This window comes from Anser cygnoides, chromosome 10 (genome assembly GCF_040182565.1).
Source record: "Anser cygnoides isolate HZ-2024a breed goose chromosome 10, Taihu_goose_T2T_genome, whole genome shotgun sequence".
NCBI lineage: Eukaryota > Metazoa > Chordata > Aves > Anseriformes > Anatidae > Anser > Anser cygnoides.
The window spans coordinates 19,306,001-19,325,374 of record NC_089882.1 but is presented as its reverse complement, the minus strand read 5'-3'; the positions used below and the strand labels follow the sequence as shown (position 1 = coordinate 19,325,374).

The 19,374-nt window shown below is 44.5% G+C and overlaps 1 protein-coding gene and 1 non-coding gene across 6 annotated transcripts in view; both read right to left on the bottom strand.

Annotated features, from left to right (window-relative positions):
• IARS1 (isoleucyl-tRNA synthetase 1) overlaps nucleotides 1-12,583 on the bottom strand; it is a 133,217-nt gene extending 120,634 nt beyond the window's left edge. Inside the window, exons 1-6 of one of the 5 annotated variants that reach the window (XM_067003042.1) lie at nucleotides 12,407-12,583; nucleotides 9,696-9,785; nucleotides 7,744-7,863; nucleotides 7,086-7,242; nucleotides 6,502-6,621; nucleotides 3,208-3,290 (exon numbers count right to left, since the gene is read on the bottom strand). In XM_067003042.1, coding sequence (XP_066859143.1) covers nucleotides 3,208-3,290; nucleotides 6,502-6,621; nucleotides 7,086-7,242; nucleotides 7,744-7,862 — 479 coding nt within the window. In that variant the 5' untranslated portion in view covers nucleotide 7,863; nucleotides 9,696-9,785; nucleotides 12,407-12,583. Of the gene's footprint in view, nucleotides 1-3,207; nucleotides 3,291-6,501; nucleotides 6,622-7,085; nucleotides 7,243-7,743; nucleotides 7,864-9,695; nucleotides 9,786-11,467; nucleotides 11,487-11,602; nucleotides 11,713-11,776; nucleotides 11,899-12,406 lie in introns of those variants that run through there. The other 4 variants (XM_067003044.1, XM_067003040.1, XM_067003041.1 and 1 more) reach the window with 4 other exon arrangements.
• LOC125181125 (small nucleolar RNA SNORA84) lies at nucleotides 8,693-8,827 on the bottom strand. Its single transcript, XR_007160166.1, has one exon. It is a non-coding gene; the product is annotated as a small nucleolar RNA SNORA84 (small nucleolar RNA).
• Nucleotides 12,584-19,374: the final 6,791 nt, after the last annotated feature.

Below are 19,374 nucleotides of genomic sequence, written 5' to 3'. Positions count from 1 at the left end.
GAACACTATCCCTGTAGCGAATCACTGAAATGTCATGCAATACACAAAATACAGCAGTGGTTCCTATGAGGACCCATAGATCTGTTGTTTTGAAGTCATTCTGTTTTAGTGCTGGATGAGTTCCCCATGCAGAAAAAAATAAAGTCAGAAAACAACTTGTATGACTTACACAAGAGTGGGAAAAAAACAAGGCCACGACATTCCAGTTACATTCGTCCTTACAACAAGGGCAGCTGGACAATGACATTTAGTAACACGGCTCAACAGTATGAAAAAACCTCAAGCCAAAAGGAAAGCAACGCTACACATAGCGAGCAGTGGTACAACAGCCAGGCAACCCAAGGCAAAGGTTCCAGTTTCGAGAGCAACCTACAACCTCTTCAGCTGTAGCCTAGAAGCAGGACAGGGTCATCCCAAGCCTGACACTATTACAGAACATCGAAGGGGAGCGAGGCCAAAGGCCACTTCTGTCAAGGAAGAAATCTGAGGTCCTTTCTAAATAACAACCCTAAAGGGGAAACAAACTGCAGCAACTGAGATGGTTCAGGTAGAGGAGGGGGAGACAAAAAGCCCTGCCACTGACAGGAGCCCTGTGCTGCGTTTTCACAGTATACAGCATAACCATTATCTCAATCACGTAAAGTACTCATTTTCTGTTGTAACTAGGAATGATTTTTTCTTTTTTCCTCTCACCCACTTGCTAGTAATATTGCAAAAAGGGCTAAAGAACATCTTAGAACACAAAAGCAGATAGCAAATGTTACTGTCACCAGTGTGACATGAGCACTGTGTGGTTTTGCACTGTACAAGCAAGTCTTTCAGAAACAAACACGAAGCTTTCAACTGTTTTTAAAACTGATTTATGTTCAAACTGCAAAGGGTAATTTTAGCCACTACATGGAAATATAAAGCTGATTAACAAAACCTACACGCACAAATGTCAAAAAAACATTGCAAATCATCAGATCAGGAACGTGCTTCAGTTCTGACCACTGAGCTGTCCCCTCCTCTCCTTGACACTTCAGAGTTTTTCCTCTTCAATGGCCAGAGAAAACTGTTCTTGAGATGCAAACTATCTGCAAGCCTGAAAACCACGTAACAAGCCAGTAGCAGAAACAAAAAGTTTAGAAGTTACCGTTCTTTCTTCAAAGCTCATACACTTTTCAGACCAATCTGAGGTCAGTAAAAAATTTAAGGTCATATCAAGTTGCTCTCAATTTCACCGCATCTGTCTTATGAGCTGTACAAATATTACACAAACCCATCACATTTCACAGAACAACAGAAGTTGTACTTGAGCCCACTCTAGAATGGCCAGCCCCAGGAAGAGTTAGAACCAAAAAATTAACTTAACCATATAGGTTTAACTGATTGAAAGCCTGAAGACAAAATCCTTACCATATTTTAACCTCAAAAATCCATGGTTGCCATGCTTACTGCTGTTATTATCAATGTTTTTTTTCTGTGTCTAAGAGCAGCATTCTACTTCCACAGGCAGAACATAGCAAGAAAAACACTGGACGGGTCAATACGGTCACCAGATTTCAGTCAGTGCAGAAATTAATCTGCAGCTTCCGTTCCATAGTTATCCAGGCACTAAAATATTACAACTTTTTAAAATCTTTTTAACGAAAAAACTCATTAAAACAGATCAGTTTTAAGAAGTACACTTGAATCTACCATTCAAATGAATAATCCTAATAGACAAAATGCATCTTGAATGACACAGATTTTCAGTTCGCTGATTGCGTTGGTAACCACCTGACTTCCTTTAGAAAAATTTACATGATGTTGTCAAAAGCACTACTGTAACTAGAGTGCTCTCTAAGTTTACCTCCCTTAGCCTTGGGGCAGGCTTCCTGCACTCCTTTTTCATTTCCCTCCTCCATCCACTCTGTGTGAACACCAGTGGTTCCACCTCCTGTTCTGTGCAAGCAGGTTGGCAATGGTATTGTAGTATGTCCCTTCAAGACCTAGACTTTGTAGACAATCCTATTTTCTAAAACAGCCTTTTAAAAGCATATTTTGCAACATGATTACGCAGAAAAATAGTAGCACCGGGAAGCAAAAAACACAGAATTAGAAGGTTGTCTGCATACATGCTTCCTGAAATCTCTCATATCACATAGATTTCAGATGCAAAGTCTGGATCCAAATAATTTTACAAGAGGTAGGTTTCTTGCCAGCCTTGGCTTTCTTGTCAGTCTTAGCTTTATCATTAAGCAGGGTTTCTTCAGCTAAACTAGTTATACATCTACTTCCTTCCTATTATCCCTGCAATGCTCATCAAAAACTCACTGGTACTTCAGGCCTCTGCAATGGTTCCAGAGACATCTGGAGGTTTTATCAATCCTTTATCATACCTATACAAACCATTTAATTACATAAGAAACCAACTACACAGCTCTATAAAGAAAGGTTATTAGTAAAACCAAAGAACATCAATAATACTTTACTATACATATATTTACTTTTCAATGGCTTTTTGTCAGCATACGCTCTGCCAAACCTTTCCCTGTAATTCACCTTGTAACTCTATCACCTGAAGTACTCATTGTTGCCAGTTTTCCACTGAATCAGCTCAGTTGTTTTTCCTCAACCTCAAAGGTCATCTTGTCTTTTAGAATTCCAACAGTCATTCTGAAAATGTTGCCAAAATTCCTGAAGTTAGCTCTGCAACAGGAGTCCCAGACAGCTGTCAAATTACACTGCCAAGAACATGATAACAGCAGATTCCAAGCCTCTAAGTTCAAGCTTAAAGAAGGGGGTTTACTGAACAGCGTTTAAAGTTAACACTGTGAAGAACATCAAGAAGGTAGAGAGAACTTCCTAAATGGAGCAAGGAACACATCGATCCATATGTCACCAGAACTGCTTTGAGGTTGACATGGAGTAATAAGACTTCAGGGTTGAATAAGAGTAGTCTTGTTCATACTTATTTTGAAATACTTATTTTGTCCATACTTACTTTATTTTGAAAATCCCTACTATCCTCAAAGAAAAAGCAGTTCAATTAATTCCCTCAAATAGGCATCAAGAGATTTCACATCCCCTTCGCCTTCTGTATTTTTCCCACTGTTTATCTGAACTCGGCACATTTCAAAACAGTTCTAGTGACATATGGATCAATACTGTTTACAGTAACTGAAACCTTCTTAACATTTTAAATTCATAGAGCATATGTGCAAGGTATGCAAGTTAACTTACCACACAGACTCCATGAACTCAGGATAAAGAGTTTTATAGTCATTTTCAAAATCAATCCAGCGTCCTAGTCTGGTTACATTGAACTGTTAAGAAATCAGATTAAAAGGCATCTTAACGTTAAAGATCACAGTATATTTCCACTATTTATTCTGTAAAAAGCTTGATTTTAGAAGTGCAGCATTTGTCCCGTATCAGCAAATCACTTAACACTTCTATGAAATGTTTAAGCCTGACATAGCTTAAAACAGTGTATTTAAACAAAGACAAGCAAAGAATGAAACCTTAATTGTTTAGATTCAAGACCACAGAATAGTCAAATACGTTTGACACTACTAAATAGAAATGGTGGTGGAACAGAGATGCATTTTCAAGGTTCAGCTGTGGTTCAAATGCCTGAGAATTGCTACTGACTACAGGGATCTTGTTTTCCATTTTTAAAGCTGCTGGTTCCAGAGACAGTGAAACCTGGAACACAGTCTGTCAGCTTTCAGTTTTACCAAAACACGATGTGATTAGAAGACAAGGAAATGATGAAAGAAATTGGTATGTCACAAGGAGTTATCAAAAATTTTTTCAGGGCCAACTGCCTTCCTTGACTTCCCAAAGCTATGAAAGGGCTGCCAGAGACCACGACATTGACAGGCACTAGTCCCTGTCTCAGGACAGATGTGCTCACGCCCACTGGCACAGGATATGAAAACTAACGAGTAGTAAGGTAGCTATGGAGTCCACCTGGGACAGGGTACTTTCCTGCTAATTTGCAACTTTTGAACAGTCAGCTCTGCAAATAACGGAGCCCAGAAACACCTCTCCTGATACTGTTACATGCAGGCCACGCTGAATGTCAAACTAGTAGAGCGATGAGAGCCAACGACTTCTCTCATTTCTATATTTTCACAGCATACCTGAGTTCCTAAAATACGTATGCTTTTTTCTGACTTTTAAGCCACTCTGACATTCCACTATTAAGATCCAAAGCCTACAGTTGATCATTACAAAGACCCAAGAAGCTGGACTATTATATTTGGTCTCAAAGATCTCATGCATCCAAGGAACTTCTTTTTCACGATGTTTTACCTTTTTTAGCTGTTCCAGACAGAAAATAAACACTATTTCCTGGAGGAATTTTGGGAATTCCTTTCCTAACACTGTCACAAAATATTTTAACTTATTACCAGCCAATCACAAAAAAAAATTAAACCATTTATTGTTATCATCTGAAATACATGTTTGTGTGTTGATATGCACACATACATGTTCAACTGTACACACAGAACAAAATATAAAATCAATTTACTGTTAAGAAGACTACTGTTAATTCAGACTAAACAGCACTGTAAAATACCACTTGCTGAATGTAGAGTTAATAGTGACATAAGAAAAATAACATCAACTAGAACACCACCCATTTTTCTTTTTAAAAACAACCAAGAATCATTAACATCATTGAAATACGAAATTTAAGTATGGATGAATGACTGTTTATTTGGAAGAATAAACCCTGTTCTTTTAACCCAGTCACTTGCTCAAATTTAGGTTGCAGCTATTTTAGCAATGATAGTAGTTTCTTTGGACAGTAGCCATAGCTTCAAAAATGCTCTCAAGGGCATGAGACAAACGATACTCGAAGAAATTTCTATTTCAACCAAAAGGAATAGAGCAGGACTAGAGAGCATATAGCATAATGAGGTAGACGAGCCTCTGGATGATGAGGAAAAAAAAATGATTATTCTGCCTGGTAAAGAAAACAAGCGATGGTGAAGATAAAGGTTTACTGTAAGCCTAAATTTTATAAAGGAACTACAGTTCTTCAAACTAGAAAGGCCCTGTTCTCGCTGCAAGCTGAAAAAGTCTGATCCATTCTTCCCCTCATCTGTAGGCACTTGCTATCACCTGCTGTCACTGTGGCACAGCGGCAGTGTGTCACAGTGGCACAGCCAGGAAAAGCACCTGGGCTGTGCCTTAGCTCCAGAAAGCCACGAAGAAAAAAAGTCATCACTTCACATACATACCAGACTAGTAGCAAATACAAATGGGTTAAACATACTTTATTCTGGCCCACTACAACTGTTTTCATGCATACCTCCTCTTTCCCATTCACAACTATTGTAAACATATATACAGAAAGAAAAACATAACAAGGACAAAAATAAGAAGTACCAGGTCCTATATAGAGAACGAATATTATCAAGAGCTACAAATAAAACCATGCATCCAAGAAAATATCAAACCCAACTACTTGGAACAGCTCTCTAACATAAAGAGAGTCTACAAAGACCAATGCTCTCTCCTTCACTGTTTTCATGGATTGCAAAAGTTTAGACCAAGACTCTCTTGGAAGAGTGAGGATCTACCCACACCAATTCTGACCCAAAAATTAGATGCTAGAACTTCTGCTGTTCCAGAAATAGAAATTGTTCCTACACTCTTGCAGTAACACTGGGAAGTGGGGACCAGAAAAGCCAATAGATGTCAATGTGCATTGCTTTTATTTGCTCCACTTGAAAACCAATTCAAGTCAGACTTCACTTTAAATTTTCCATACAGGAGAAGACACAAAGGAAGAGACAATTTGTATCAATTTAGTTAGACACTTTGAGCTGCTCCAGGTTACGTTAAGATAACCTCCTGACATTACAGCAGTCCCCCTGATCTGAAGCACAATGTTTTTCTTATGTTCCCCTTTCAGGATCACCAGTAAAAAACAGAGTAGTTAAGGACATGAGATTTATGCATGTAACCAAATAGAAGGATAAAGTTCACCCCAGCAGAACAACTTACACAGATGAAGTCAAACGAGTTTTCTGAATAAACCAATCACAATACCACATTGGAAATCCAGACAACTTCGTATAGTTTCTCTTTGTAATGTTTAATTCTTTAAGAAGTTGGCTCCCACCATAACATCTGTAGAGCAAAGAGCAGTTGCTTCTTTCCATCCACCTCTGAAGAGGAAGTCATTGCAAAGGGTCTCTTATACCAAGGGACCACTACGTGATTCTCGTATGCCATCCACATTCTGAGGACCTACCCCTTTCAAAACCTAAAGTCAGAAATCCTCCTCACTGAGGCTGCCTCCCCTCTTTGGTCTGCAAAATGTTGCAAGGTTACACTCTTGACTCCACATCATGACCCGATCCACCTAGCATAAAAACCACCTGCTCTTTAAGTCAGTGCTCCCTCTGGTGTGCTTCACCACACCGTAAAACACAGTAAAGAGAGGTCCAGTAAATACCAGATTTCTACATCCTGTTAAGGAACACACAGCAGAACACACACTGAGCGTTCACTTACCTCCCATTCCTTCGAGTATCTCATCACAATTCCTCTGCACTGGTTGTTGTACTCTGCAATGCCCATCTTTGCCACATCTTCTGGCCCTTTGATACCTAAGGTCTTGTCAATCTCATATTCCTGGGAGCATTGAGAAAAAAACAGGAAAAAAAAAATCACACTGCTGTCAAAAGCTTTCACATAATTTCTCTAGTTAATGTTCTATGCATTATATGGGCTGAAGGGTCTCTATCCTTCTGAATTTTCATGAGTACTACACCTGAAATAAGCAGACATTTTAAAGGATAGCCTCAGTGTGAATATGTCTTTACTATCTTAAGAAAAAAAAAAAGTTTCTGAAATACATACCAAATAAACACATGATTACAGCAAGTAACAGAGTGCCTGAAGAAGGGCATATGATCAGCAGAAAACACCAGAAGCTAGAACACAAAGGCCAGAGCAACACACTGGACAAAGAACTTCTATTTCTCTCTTAGCGACCATGCCAGGCGTAAGAGCAATATAAACATGACTGATGAGCAGGGAACACCATGGAAAGAGGAACCAACAGACATATCTGTAGGCAGATTTATTACACATACCACAGGTAAGCCATGACAATCCCATCCAAATCTTCTGTCAACATGAAACCCACTCTGATGAGCGAATCTGGTTACTATGTCTTTAATGGTTCCTGCAAGAATATGGCCATAGTGTGGTAGCCCAGTAGCAAATGGAGGGCCATCATAGAAGTTAAACCTGTAACACAAGACAACATTCTTAATTAAATCAAACTTCAGCATCAAATCTTCAAACAGGGTAACTGTACCTGTGTGCTTATGCTTCCTGTGTCTTACCAGGGCAACATCAATTTCTCGCTCTGCTGTTAGCAGTCAACACAAGTATTATGTTGGCAGAGGAAATAAAGGCATTATCTCAACTCCCTCAGGTCCTGATTGCCAGTTCTACCAAGGTTACTACTGAAAACGTCAGCACGCTGCTCCACAGCCGGCAGGCATGGGAGCTGTCCTTTCTTACCTACAGATTTATTTTATAAACTTACCGTGCAGGAAGCTACTGTTTTATTACTACTACTAGTATACTGTTGATTCTTCATAAACTGAAATATAAATGATAACTGACATGAGAACATTAGCCAAGATTGCTATCTCCAAAGAGAATTGCGGCCAAAAAAAAAAAAAAGTAATTATAGCTAAGCCAACCTTGCATTGCAACAAACAGCTTTTAGTTGATTCTTACCTAGGTCTGTTCTTTGATTGCTTTAGGCATTCCTGGAAACAATTCAGATTTTTCCAGAGCTCCAGTATCTTCTCTTCCTCATTTGGGAAAGTTATGTTTTCTGGAACTTGTTGAACCATTCTTTCCCAGCAAGGACCAAGCAAAGAAAACAACGTATTTAACAGAAGTGAAAGAAAAAAATGACTTCAAACACAACTATTTTACAAATCCGTATCAACCTGACACATCTTTGTTTTTCCAAAGAGACTGAGTCAGCATCAACATGAAAGCAAGCTCTATATTCTAAATAATAATAATAATAATAATTTTGATAGATTAACACCACAGTTTTGTAACAGGAAAAGCATTCTCCACTCACTAAACTAGTCATTTTTGTAATATGCTTTTATTTTTGCTTCCTCTAGAAAACAGTCACAGGATGAATTATTTTTTGGCTGCAGGTTTGATTTTTTTTGTTGGTGGTTGGGTTTGGTTGGTTGGGGTAGGGTTTTTTTGCCTTTTTGTTGTTGTTCAAAATTTTTAATTTTCATGTCCAAACTGACCTTTCAGCATCAATTTATGAACTAGCACAGGAACTAAATAAATTACTTAAAAGGAAGCTACTGTACGTCTATTCCTAGCATTTGTGTTTTCAAAGACTTAAGCCGTCCTTTTTCTCCTTAGGCCATCATTCTCAGGAAAACCTAAAACGAGCTTAGACTTCAGATAGTGTAACTGGAACACGTGACAACACAAGATGAACACGGGGAGAAGAATTTGAACAGATAAGGACAAAGCTCGAGGACCTCTGCTGTGCATCCTCTAGAAGTTCTAACTTCCAGAGGATCTGCAGATTTTACTTGCATCAAGCTCAACCACTGAAGTTGAGTGATAACCATACAGGTTTTGAGAACCGGCCCAGCTGTCAACACCCTGTAATGTAATAAATTAAATACATATTTAAGGTTTGGTCTGTAACTGTGACCGGGCTATGGAAGCTGCTCACGTATCACAGACTCCATGCGTAAATCACAGTATCACTTTTGGCCCCTTTCTACCAACTGGAGCACTGCACACACAAACCAGTGTCCAGTAACCACAGGCCACAAATTCATACACACACCTCCCAACAGTACAAGAGAAGTTTATTAAGTCAAAATTAGGGAAAAAAAGCTACTGATGATAGTTAATATGCAAGTTAGTCACTACCACTCATTTTTTTTCCTAGTTACAGGACACAATTTTAGACAGACTGACTTAAAAGACAAACCCAATTTAAAACCCATGGACGTCTCAGCTGAGCAACAAGTTAAATTAAGACTTCGGTGTTCAGGAAAAACATCAGTTTACACACTGATGCATGAATAATTCAGCATATCCAAAGCATGAAGGGACCCCAAAGCCCACCCCGTCCCAACCCCCTGCCATGGGCAGGGCCCCCTGCCCCTAGCCCAGGCTGCCCCCAGCCCCATCCAGCCTGGCCTTGGGCACTGCCAGGGATGGGGCAGCCACAGCTCCTCGGGGCAGCCTGGGCCAGGGCCTCACCGCCCTCTGAGGGAAGAATTTCTTCCGAATATCTAATCTAAATCTACCCTCTCTCAGTTCAAAGCTGTTAGCCCTTGTCCTGTCAGTACACGCCCTGACACAGAGTCCCTCCCCAGCCATCTCATAGGCCCCCTTTAGGTATTGGAAAGTTGTTGTATGGTCTCCCCGGAGCCTTCTCTCCTCCAGGCTGAACTCCCTCAGCCTGTCATCATAGGAGAGGTGGTCAATAACACACCACTTTCAAGCAAGACTCCAAATTTACATACAGATTAGTAAGCACAAGGGTTGGTTGTTGTTTTCTTGTTTTTTTTTTGTTTGTCTGGTTGTTGTTGTTGTTTTTGTATTCTTGTTTCTTTGTTCATTTTCTGCTGAGAAAAAAAAGCTCAGGGTTAAGGCAATGCACCACTGAGGAATTAAAAGACACTCACTTTTCTAAAAGATAGTAACATTCAATAGGAAAGGCATCAAAGTTTACAGATCGTACTACAGCAGCCTCAAACTTATGCTGAGCTTCTTATCTAGAAGGAAAAAAACACAAACATTAAAACCATAAAAGCAAGTTAGAACGTGGTTTTTGGGGTATTAGGATCAATTACAAATATTTAATTACTCAAGAAAGAATCAGTAAAAACCCTACTACATATGAACCAAGATTTCAGAAATGCAGTTGACAGCACACAACACGTATGGATTGATAATCAGCACAAAGGAGATTTCAAAACATTACTGATTTTGTTGCTTGGAAAACTGAGGACTCACAAACTAAAAGCACACATCAGATACTGTGACAAGCAGTTAAATGAAATGAATGCACCGTATCCTATACAAGCAGTCTCCCAACCTTCTGAGGTTTATGATCAGTCTCTTACCTCTGTTCCAACCACCTTCTTCCACAAACTATTGTGTAGGAGACTTGTGCATGACCTTCCTTCCCTCCATAGACTAGAGGCCTCCTTTCTCCATCTACAAACACCCTCCCCAGAGTTAAAGAATGCGTTGCTTTACATTCATACAGAATTAGACCCTCTCGTTTCCTGTCTTTTTAAGTCGTGATATTTGAAGCAAGGCGATTTCTGGGATAACAAAATTGTGAACTGATCATCTGATAATCAAGATAATCATTCTCTCCATCCCTTCCAGAAATGGAAGTTTAAAATGAAAAGTTGGCTGGCTGGGAGCAGAATGCTAAGCTACAGACCAAATATTGCTTCTGAGAATCCTTTGCTAACAAGTTGTTATGCCTTACATACAGAACAAAACTGCAACACTAACCAAAGACCTAAGAACAGGTGGAGAAAAAAAAATCATGTTCAACTACCTTTAAAACTTTTTTAAACTGAACAATAGTATTCTATTCTCAGTAGCACTTTCCATAAGCCACCACACAGTTGGACACACAAGAATACACTTCTATTTGGAGCAACTTTTTTTTCTGCCTCAAAAGGACATCAAGTTGCCACCCTATTGGCCACTCGCCCTAACATCTCCTGCAATTCATCGGTGAAATTACATCAGAAAGGAATGAAAAGCACAGTTTTCATCACACGAGTCCTGTGCTTGATGGTAACAGAAAATTGATGTTTTCACCTTCTTCAGAACATGCTGATAACGACCTGGTTCAACTCATCTGTTTGGTGGGTAATGAAACTGACAAATTACAGACTTTTCTTACCGAGAAAATGTCTCCTAAAGTGATTGGATCAGAAAATTAGATCTGGGAAACTGAGAAGCGACAATTTCTAATTCCTTCAAGGTTAAATGAAGCCTACTCGACCTGAGCCCGACACCTGAGGATGGGTTAGGGAAATTGTATGAAGTTAACTCACGTGAACCTGTCACTCAAGCTGAAACACTAACCAAGATGGACTACAACTCATCTGGTCCTGCTTCGTTTTATGCTGAAAAGCCGATTAGAAGAGCACTGAAAGGGTGACCTGATTCATAAATTAATGCTATGTTTAGGCACAAGCACGTCTGTGAAGCACACCAGACGAGAACCCTGCGTCACTACACACACGCTCTCTTCAGCAATTTTTGGTGTCTTCACACTACCTCGATTAAAAGCGTAGAAGCCTTCGCTGTGCAAACAAAACCTGTATTATTTGGAAATAGCTCCGAACTACCCACTTCATAAATCAGAAGCTACCGGCAGCTGAATTAGCAAACGCTGCTGTTACGCAAAACTAAACCCCGCTGTTACCTGGCAGCAGCCGCCTAAGCACAATAAAAGGAAGAAGAAGAAGAAGAAGAAGACGGCTGCGCTCTGCGGCCTTCAGGAGGGCCGGGCGCGCCGTGCCCACCCAGAGGGACCACCTCCAGCTGGGACTGCGCTTACCACAGCGCGTCAGCAGCGGGGCGCCTGAGCTGCAGCCGGGTCCGGAGCCGCCTTCCCCCCGCAGCGAGGCACCACCCGCCTGCCACAGGCGCCCGGAGCCCCGCCGCGCTCCCCCCCCCCGCCCCCCGAGCCCCGGCAGCGCCCCCGAGCCCCGGGCCGGGCCCCGCCGCTCACCTCCGGCCGCATGGCAGGAAGCGGCGCCGGGCGCACGCGGCGCACGCAGCCAATGGGCGCGCCGCCCGCCGGCCGCGCAACAAGGCCGCCTGCCGTTGGTGCCGCCTGGCCCCGGGGGCGGCGCTCTGCAGGCGCAGCGGCCCCGCCCCGGCGGCCGGCCCGTCGGCTCGGGGCGTTAACGGTGGGGGGGGGCTGGCGGGGTCAGAGGGCAGCTAAACGGTTCCCGTGTTGTTTGCGAGTGGAATTTAAGGCGTTAAAACTGCGGTCTTGAAATACAGAAAGATGTTGGCAGTGGGCTGTTGGCCACGTCGGTTCTGCTGTTACCACATCCAGGTTCTCATCGTTTTCCCCTCGAATATTTTGCACTTCTCTGTCCTTCACAAGCGTAACGATAAGCTGAATATACACCAAGGTCTGCTGTCCTTGCTCGTGTGGTGCCCGTAACTGAAACCATTCGGGTCACAGCAAGCTCTTTCTTCATGAGCAATTTAATCTCAAAGATGGACAGAAAAGGGAAAACGGTCGCATTTACTAGTACAGGAGCTGCACTGTGGGTCAAAAAATAAGGGAAAAAAGGGGAAATTGAAAGCCCAGGGAGACTTGTAGCAGAGAGATCGGGGCTCAGCGTACCTGGGTCCGTCCCCAGACTGAAAAAGCGAATGTCTCTGCGCCCATTCCTCACAAAGCAGTACGGTCAGGTGGAAGGGAAGAAGCGAACCCCCCGAAAGCCCTCACAGGCGCGGCCCCGCGGCCAGGGGCAGCCCTCACCGCCCCACCCGGGTGCGCGCCGATGGAAGGCAGGGCCCGGGCCTCGGCCAGGCCTCGTCGCTCACGGCCCCCGCCTCCCCGGAGCGGGCCTCGCCCCCCGCGGGCGGAAAGGCGGCGGCACCGTGCGCCCCCTGCCGAGCAGCGAGGCGGCGCCCTGGGCCCCACGGGCCCGTCACGGCGGCCGGGGCCCGCCCGCTACCCGGGGAAGGCGAAGTCGGCCCCCGCTGGGGCGCGGGCACCATTTTGTATCGGCGGCCCCGAGGGCGGCGGCGGCCCCCGTCAGGAGTTCAAGGGGCACGGGGCGGCCGAGGGCACTGCCGCGGAGCTCCGCGGCTTCCAGCAGCCCGTCACGGGCCCGGGCGCTGGGCACTGAGGGGTCCGGACGCCCCTTTCCCCGCCGCAGCCATTTCCTCTGCCCGCACCTCACGGGCGCCTTAGGCAGTTTACGTAAGACCACTGCAACGGAGGGGAGGGCGATGGCGCTTGCGCAAAGAACTGAGCGCAAAAGGTGTTTGTGAATAGGAGATGAGCAAAACAACACTCCCCGAGCGTTGGGCCAAACCAACAGGCGCCGCGCGGGGATGGGTTGGAGGGGGAGATCGCGGGACTAACCCTGCGGACACCAGCGCGGAGTCCGACGAGGCCGATCCCTGTGCAGATCTCTGTGTTGTTGCCGGGTCCGCAGGTCGAGATTTGGAGAGGACAGGCTGGCTCAGGAGCGGCCGGGTGCCTCCCCCAGCATCCCCCCCCGCGGCTCGGCAACAGTTGGACCGCGCCAGAGAGTATAAATAGGGGTTGTGTGCGTATCCCTTTTTAGTCGGCGTGGGGCGGCGGGCGGTGTCGGTGGCGTGTAGCGCCTGCGGCTCAGCGCCCTCCCCGCAGCCGTCCCTCGTCGCTCCCCTCCCAGCCCCGGCCCGCCGGCCCCTGGCGGAGCGCTGACAGCCCGGCAGCGGCCGGCTGGGGGAGTGGGCGAGGCCATCTCACCGCGGCGGCGGCGGCTTGGAGCCGGTCAAGCTGCCCCCCAGCCCGCAGCCGTTCAGCCAGGCTATGCGCTGCAAACGGGCTCCGCTCAAGAAAAAAACGGAGCGGATCGTGAAGAGGTAGAGGCGCCCGGGGAGGCCCCCGCCGGCGGGGACGCGGCAGCAGCAGCAGCAGCAGGGCGCTCGGGAACCGGCAGCGGAGCCCGGGGAGAAGCGGGAGGAGGCGCGAGCGGAGAGGCGACGGCGCCGGACGCGCTCGGCGGGGCGAGGAGCATGTGAGGGGACGGGGCGGCGATGGTGCGAGGCGCGGAGCCGGCGGTGAGCGGCGGCAGAGCCCGGCGCCCCCCCTGGGGGGGTCCCGCCCGCGGCTCGGCGGTGCCGGCAGGCGCCTGCCCCCCGCCGCCGAAGGGCTGCGAGCCGCGGCGGGGCGGCAGCCGCTCGCGGTGGCCCCGCGGGAGGCAGCCCGGCGGGGCGAGGAAGCTGCTGGGCAGCCGCACGCACGGCCCCTGCCAGCACTGGCAGCAGCAGCAGCACTGCCGCCCCTTCCGCCGCTGCCACAGGCCCGGCCGGCCGCGGGTGCTGCTCTCCCTGCGGCCCGTCAACGTGCTGGGCAGGAGGGCGCCCGGCATGCGGGCCCCCCGCAACACCAACCAGTTCCTCATGCGGGAGAAGTACCAGCTCATGCACCTCCGCTCGGACTCGCTGGGCACCGAGAGCGGCGGGTCGGACTGCGAGATGGACCCGCTGGACATGGACTCCTACCTGGGGGTGCTGGAGAACGCCCGCGGGGCGCTGATGGACGCTGTCGAGGACACCCGTACCTGCGGCCCGGCTGTGCGGCCGCCTCCGGCTCCGGGCTGGGGTCCCCCGCAGGAGGAGAGCCAGCAGTACTTCCCCTCCGAGGACGATGTGATTGAGAGCGAGCTTTTCATGGAGAGGGACTTCGATGAGTTCTGCAGCCAGATCGCCTGAGCCCCCCGCGGGCAGCTTTCCCTGCGCTGTGTCGGTTTGCGTATTCCTTGGTCACCCCCTTGCGTTTTTGCCAGGGGGGTCGGCCGCTTTTATAAACAAGCGAGTGTATGAGCGGCAGCAGCCCCCATGTAAATAAAAGGAACTTTTCTGGAGGCAAGCAGGCTGCCAGCAATGCTTCATGCGCCGGGGGCTTCTGGGGTGGGCAGTAGGGAGGGTAGGGGAGAGGCAGACAGAGGTTGGGGGGTGCAGGGGGGGAAGGCCAGGGACGGGAAGGCCAGGGGCAGGGAGCAGCAGAACCATGAAACCAAACGACTCCAAGGGCCGGAGGGGACTTTCCTGACCTTGCCGAAGTTGCTCCGCTCCCTGCGAGCCCAGTGGGCAGGCAAGATGGCTCAATAGTGAAGGTAAACACTGAAACCATTGATTCTGCAGCTATTTACAATTCCTCTCCTTCTAAGGAAGGCAATCAAGGCAGAGAGGCACTTTGGACACAAGCTACTGATTGCACCACTGTGCCGATTTTCTGCTGTAATTGGAGCGTTTTCATGCCTGCTTTACATTTATGACAGCGGGGTTTTATTCCTATTTTACCAACCACAGCAGAAGTGTCTAGAAAGATACTTAAAAGGCCTCTGAACGCCTAAAAACATAGATGCCAAACACCCAAAATGTGGATGCCTACCACCTGGCCAAAGCTCTCCAGGAGCGGTTAGGATTAAGTTTTTTCGTACATACCGTGAAGGTAGTGGCTAAGGTAAACATGAATCTTGCCAAATCCCTAAGGAGGAGAATGTTGTGGGGAAGGGGTCATGAATTCAAACTAATAGGAGATTGGCTTGAAACAGTTAAAGTACTTTACACAACAGGTAACACATTCCTGAAACTTGTTGCCACAGGAGCACACAGGCAAATTGCATCTGCTGGTCTGAAACAAGTTTAGCTGAATTAGCCGTATGTCCACAAACAGGGGACAGAACCCACCCCCAGGTGCTGAAGGAGTAAGCACAGCAGACTGTGGCAGTGGCTGCTCGCTCTCACCCTCCCCAGGCAGTCTCGCCTGTGCCCCACCAGCACTGCTGGAGCCAGAATGTGAGGCCAGGTGAGCCCTGGGTCCCATCCAGCAGGGGCTGTTCTTTTAAACTTAGCCCCATTTACAGCACAGCTATAGGACCCTGGGAGCAGCAACCATGTCTGTCTCCGAATCATTTTTTCAGTGCGTCTCCTTTTCGCTTCAGCTCCCTGAGGACTGTAACAGGCCTTGTTTTTTTCCACCACATAAATATGTGATGTATGCAGGGTATAGAACTGGGAAAATGAGCTATCCCCCTACTGTCATGCATGCCTGTGAAATCAGAGCTCATATGGCAAAACAAACCTAAGCCAGAATGTCAGTGCATGTGCAGATACTGCCCTTTGCAATTAAAGACACAGACAGAAATTAATCCTTATCTTTACAAACAAAACTCTATTTTCAGGCAAAATGTTTGAGATTTCAAAATCTTCATTTATGATCCTGTGAAATACAGTGTCCAAAGACACCGTTTTCTTCATCCTCCTTAGCAAAGGAAGCTGTTCAACACATTACGTGAATGATAATATGCTTATTTTATCTAGAAATAGCCATGTATTTTATGGCTATTTTTCACAGGTCTATACATATAAACTTCAGGCAATACAATTCCTTGTATGCAAAATATAACTCTTACTGGCAACTACAGGCCTATATTCACACATGAATTTGGAATTTTACTCAATGGTAAGTCATTCTAGGGAAGACGTACAAGACAACCTCTCAGGTAAATGAAACCATAGTTCACAGCCAAAGAGACTACAAAGATTTGGTCTCCAGGAAGCTTGTATTTTATTAATGAATTTAGATCTGTAGTAACATGTTAATTTAATGGCTTGAATGCATATTTTGTTGCTCCTCCCCCCCAAAAAAACTTGCTATTTGAACAAGTATGACAAAAACTCACTTCAGAATCCTTACTTGAAACTTGGCCTTCATTCTGTATTGCTGCTGGCATATTATAGAGGTGCCTTGTATTTTGAAAGCAAGCCCTATGTTCTCACCACCAGACAGAGCAATTTGCCATGAACGATCCCTTCATGTTCAAGCCCCAGAAACATACCAGGGCAACTCACCTTCCTCCTCCTCCCAGTGTCCTTCTCCACTGCCGTCTTGCACTGCCTGCCACCAACACCGGCTGCAGTGCCTTACTGGGCCTGAGAGCAGATGCCACTGCAGTCTGTTTGTCAGCAGTCAGGGTAGTATATCGTGGTGGAAGGACGCAGAGAGAGAAAAGTTCTCCTTTTCTCCTTTGAGTCTATGCAGAGCCACAGCATCCATGTATTTAACCATGCACCAAGCAAAACCAATGCCGACGTGTTCAGTGGGGAGTCCTCGTGTACTGCCCTTCATCTCCATGCTCACATGTTCGCTTCCTCACTGCACCTTACCCAGTTCCCCTTGTCTTTCTAGCAAGCCCCTGTTCTTTTAATTTCAAGACCTTTTCCCATTATGTTACTTATATTACTTAGATCTGGTTTGTTCATACATTTTCTTGCTTTCTTCCTTTATCATTTGAATTATGAAATTTTTATTATTTGAATTATGAAATTTTTATTATTTGAATTTATGTGTTTGGGAAGTGCCTGCCTTGTAATGGATGCAACCACAAATAACACCTTACTACTTAGTTTGAAAGCACTTTAAAAAGCTGAAATTCAAAACAAAGCTAGTCGACATCAAAGCTGGGAAAAGAAACCAAAAGCTCTTACTTCAGAAGATGAATTATCAAACCACTGGCCAACAAACTCACTCATCTTCCCAAACTTCACAACTGCAAGTTTTACATGTGCTCATCTGCTTCTAAGTATTTCTTGTGCCACTGTTTCAAATCTGACTCATATACACAGGTGCCAAAGCAGATCACAAAAATACAGGGATGCTTTTCAAACTGATCAACGTCATCTTTGAGCTGAATTTACCTCATATTTTGAATCCTCGTATTTGAATTGTCATAGCCTACTTGAGGTACATTTTGCTTTGATAAGACTGACTTGATTGGCATTGTCATCTATCAGATTGTATGACAATGACATACTGAACACAAACATTTGTAGAAAGAAAGGTAATGAGAAGTATCGTCAGATGGAAAATATACGCTTGTGCTGAAAATTACACCATAGATGTTTTACCACATCCATAAAACATTAAGTATAATATTGTAAAAACACCAACATTTTTATAAACATTTCCACCTAATTTTCATTTTTAAATAGCTTCGCCAGATTTCTTTGTAGCCACACTCCTCATACAGGTGAGCTTTACAAATCTAAAGAAATTTTATTATGAACAGAACCATAATGTGTTCATCGTGTATATCAAGTCAGTAAATCCTTGGATTTTTGTTGAGTACAGTTGGAAATCTCTTAAAATATGTATGAACTACTTGAAGTCCAAGGCAAATGGGAGGAAAGACTAAATACACAGAGGCTATGCTGACACAACACAAAGGGTTCTGTTGCAACTCGTTTATTTCTATCAATTAACGCACAGGACAACAAGATTTGGTAAATTTACCTAGAAAAAAAGAGCTTAGCAATATTATGAAGGAGACAGAATTTCCTTTTTATTATGCATTATTAAAATTTCAGCACATCTTGTTGAGCATGTAGATAAGCAGTTTGTACAGCTGTACATGTGTTTGAAATCTCTAGCATGACAGAAGTGCTACTTTTTGTTGAGGAACAGGTGATGCTGCACAATACCTGTGAGACTTTCAATCTCATTCACTAGAAAAATAATTAACCATGATTGGAAGAAAATAGTCATCAGTCACCCCTCATCCTCCAGCAACATATTTGTAACAGATCTGAGGATGTTCAGTTCAAAGAGGGGTGATGAAATGGAATTGATTTTGAACTGTTACAAGTGACTGCTTTGCTGTCAAATGTTTTAATAACATTCAAATGTCTCTAGTTATTATTTCTTAGCTTTTGTGTTCTTTTCAAGACAAAAACTGATGGCTAACAAAATTCACATTTGACCTAATTTCCTTTTGCTGGAACAGAAGATTCTTTTTCAACATGCAGAAATGTGTGTGTGTGTGTGTATATATATATATATATAATATATATATATATAAAACGTATCAGGAAAACTTATACACAATTTTGTAAAGACTCGGCATTTTCACATCACTCTACAGTGACATTTTCAAAGAAAAGGAGACAATTTTCTTTTAATACCCAATATAGCATCTTGGTTATTTATTGAGATACTCCTGTGAATTTCCTATCTTTGTTTCCACACACATACCAAAATAAATATAAACTACACCAGTATTAATTTACAAGCGAAATGGTTATATATACAGTGCTACTTTGCCAGATTTACTGATTCCTACCCTTCTTTAAATCAGCTCCTTCTTCTTTCTCCTTGTTGTTCCCTACCACTTTCAATGTGCATATAGTTACGCTAGTGTGCATGAGATGATTATATGGTATTCAACATTCCTATAGAGCCTCTGAAAACATGTTTTCTTACTTAGGCTCCATATCTACAGTAAAAATTAAATATACAGAAGTTTTAGTATAAAAAACAAACAAACAAAAACTAAGTGGATAATCATGAAACAAGGAAAAAAAAGGAAAGAATTGCAAACCACACCTTAGACTCAACAGTCATCCAAACTTAAAGAACGTCACTTCAAGGAGATCTTTTTAGTCCTTCAAAGGCTATAAGAATAGGATTAAACAGAATAATGTTCTCAACTCAGTTAAGAAATTCATGTTTAAGAAACTAAGATACACCTTCAGGAAACTGGGAAAGAAGTCCAGCACCTAGACACAAGTCCTTCTATGATTTAGAGA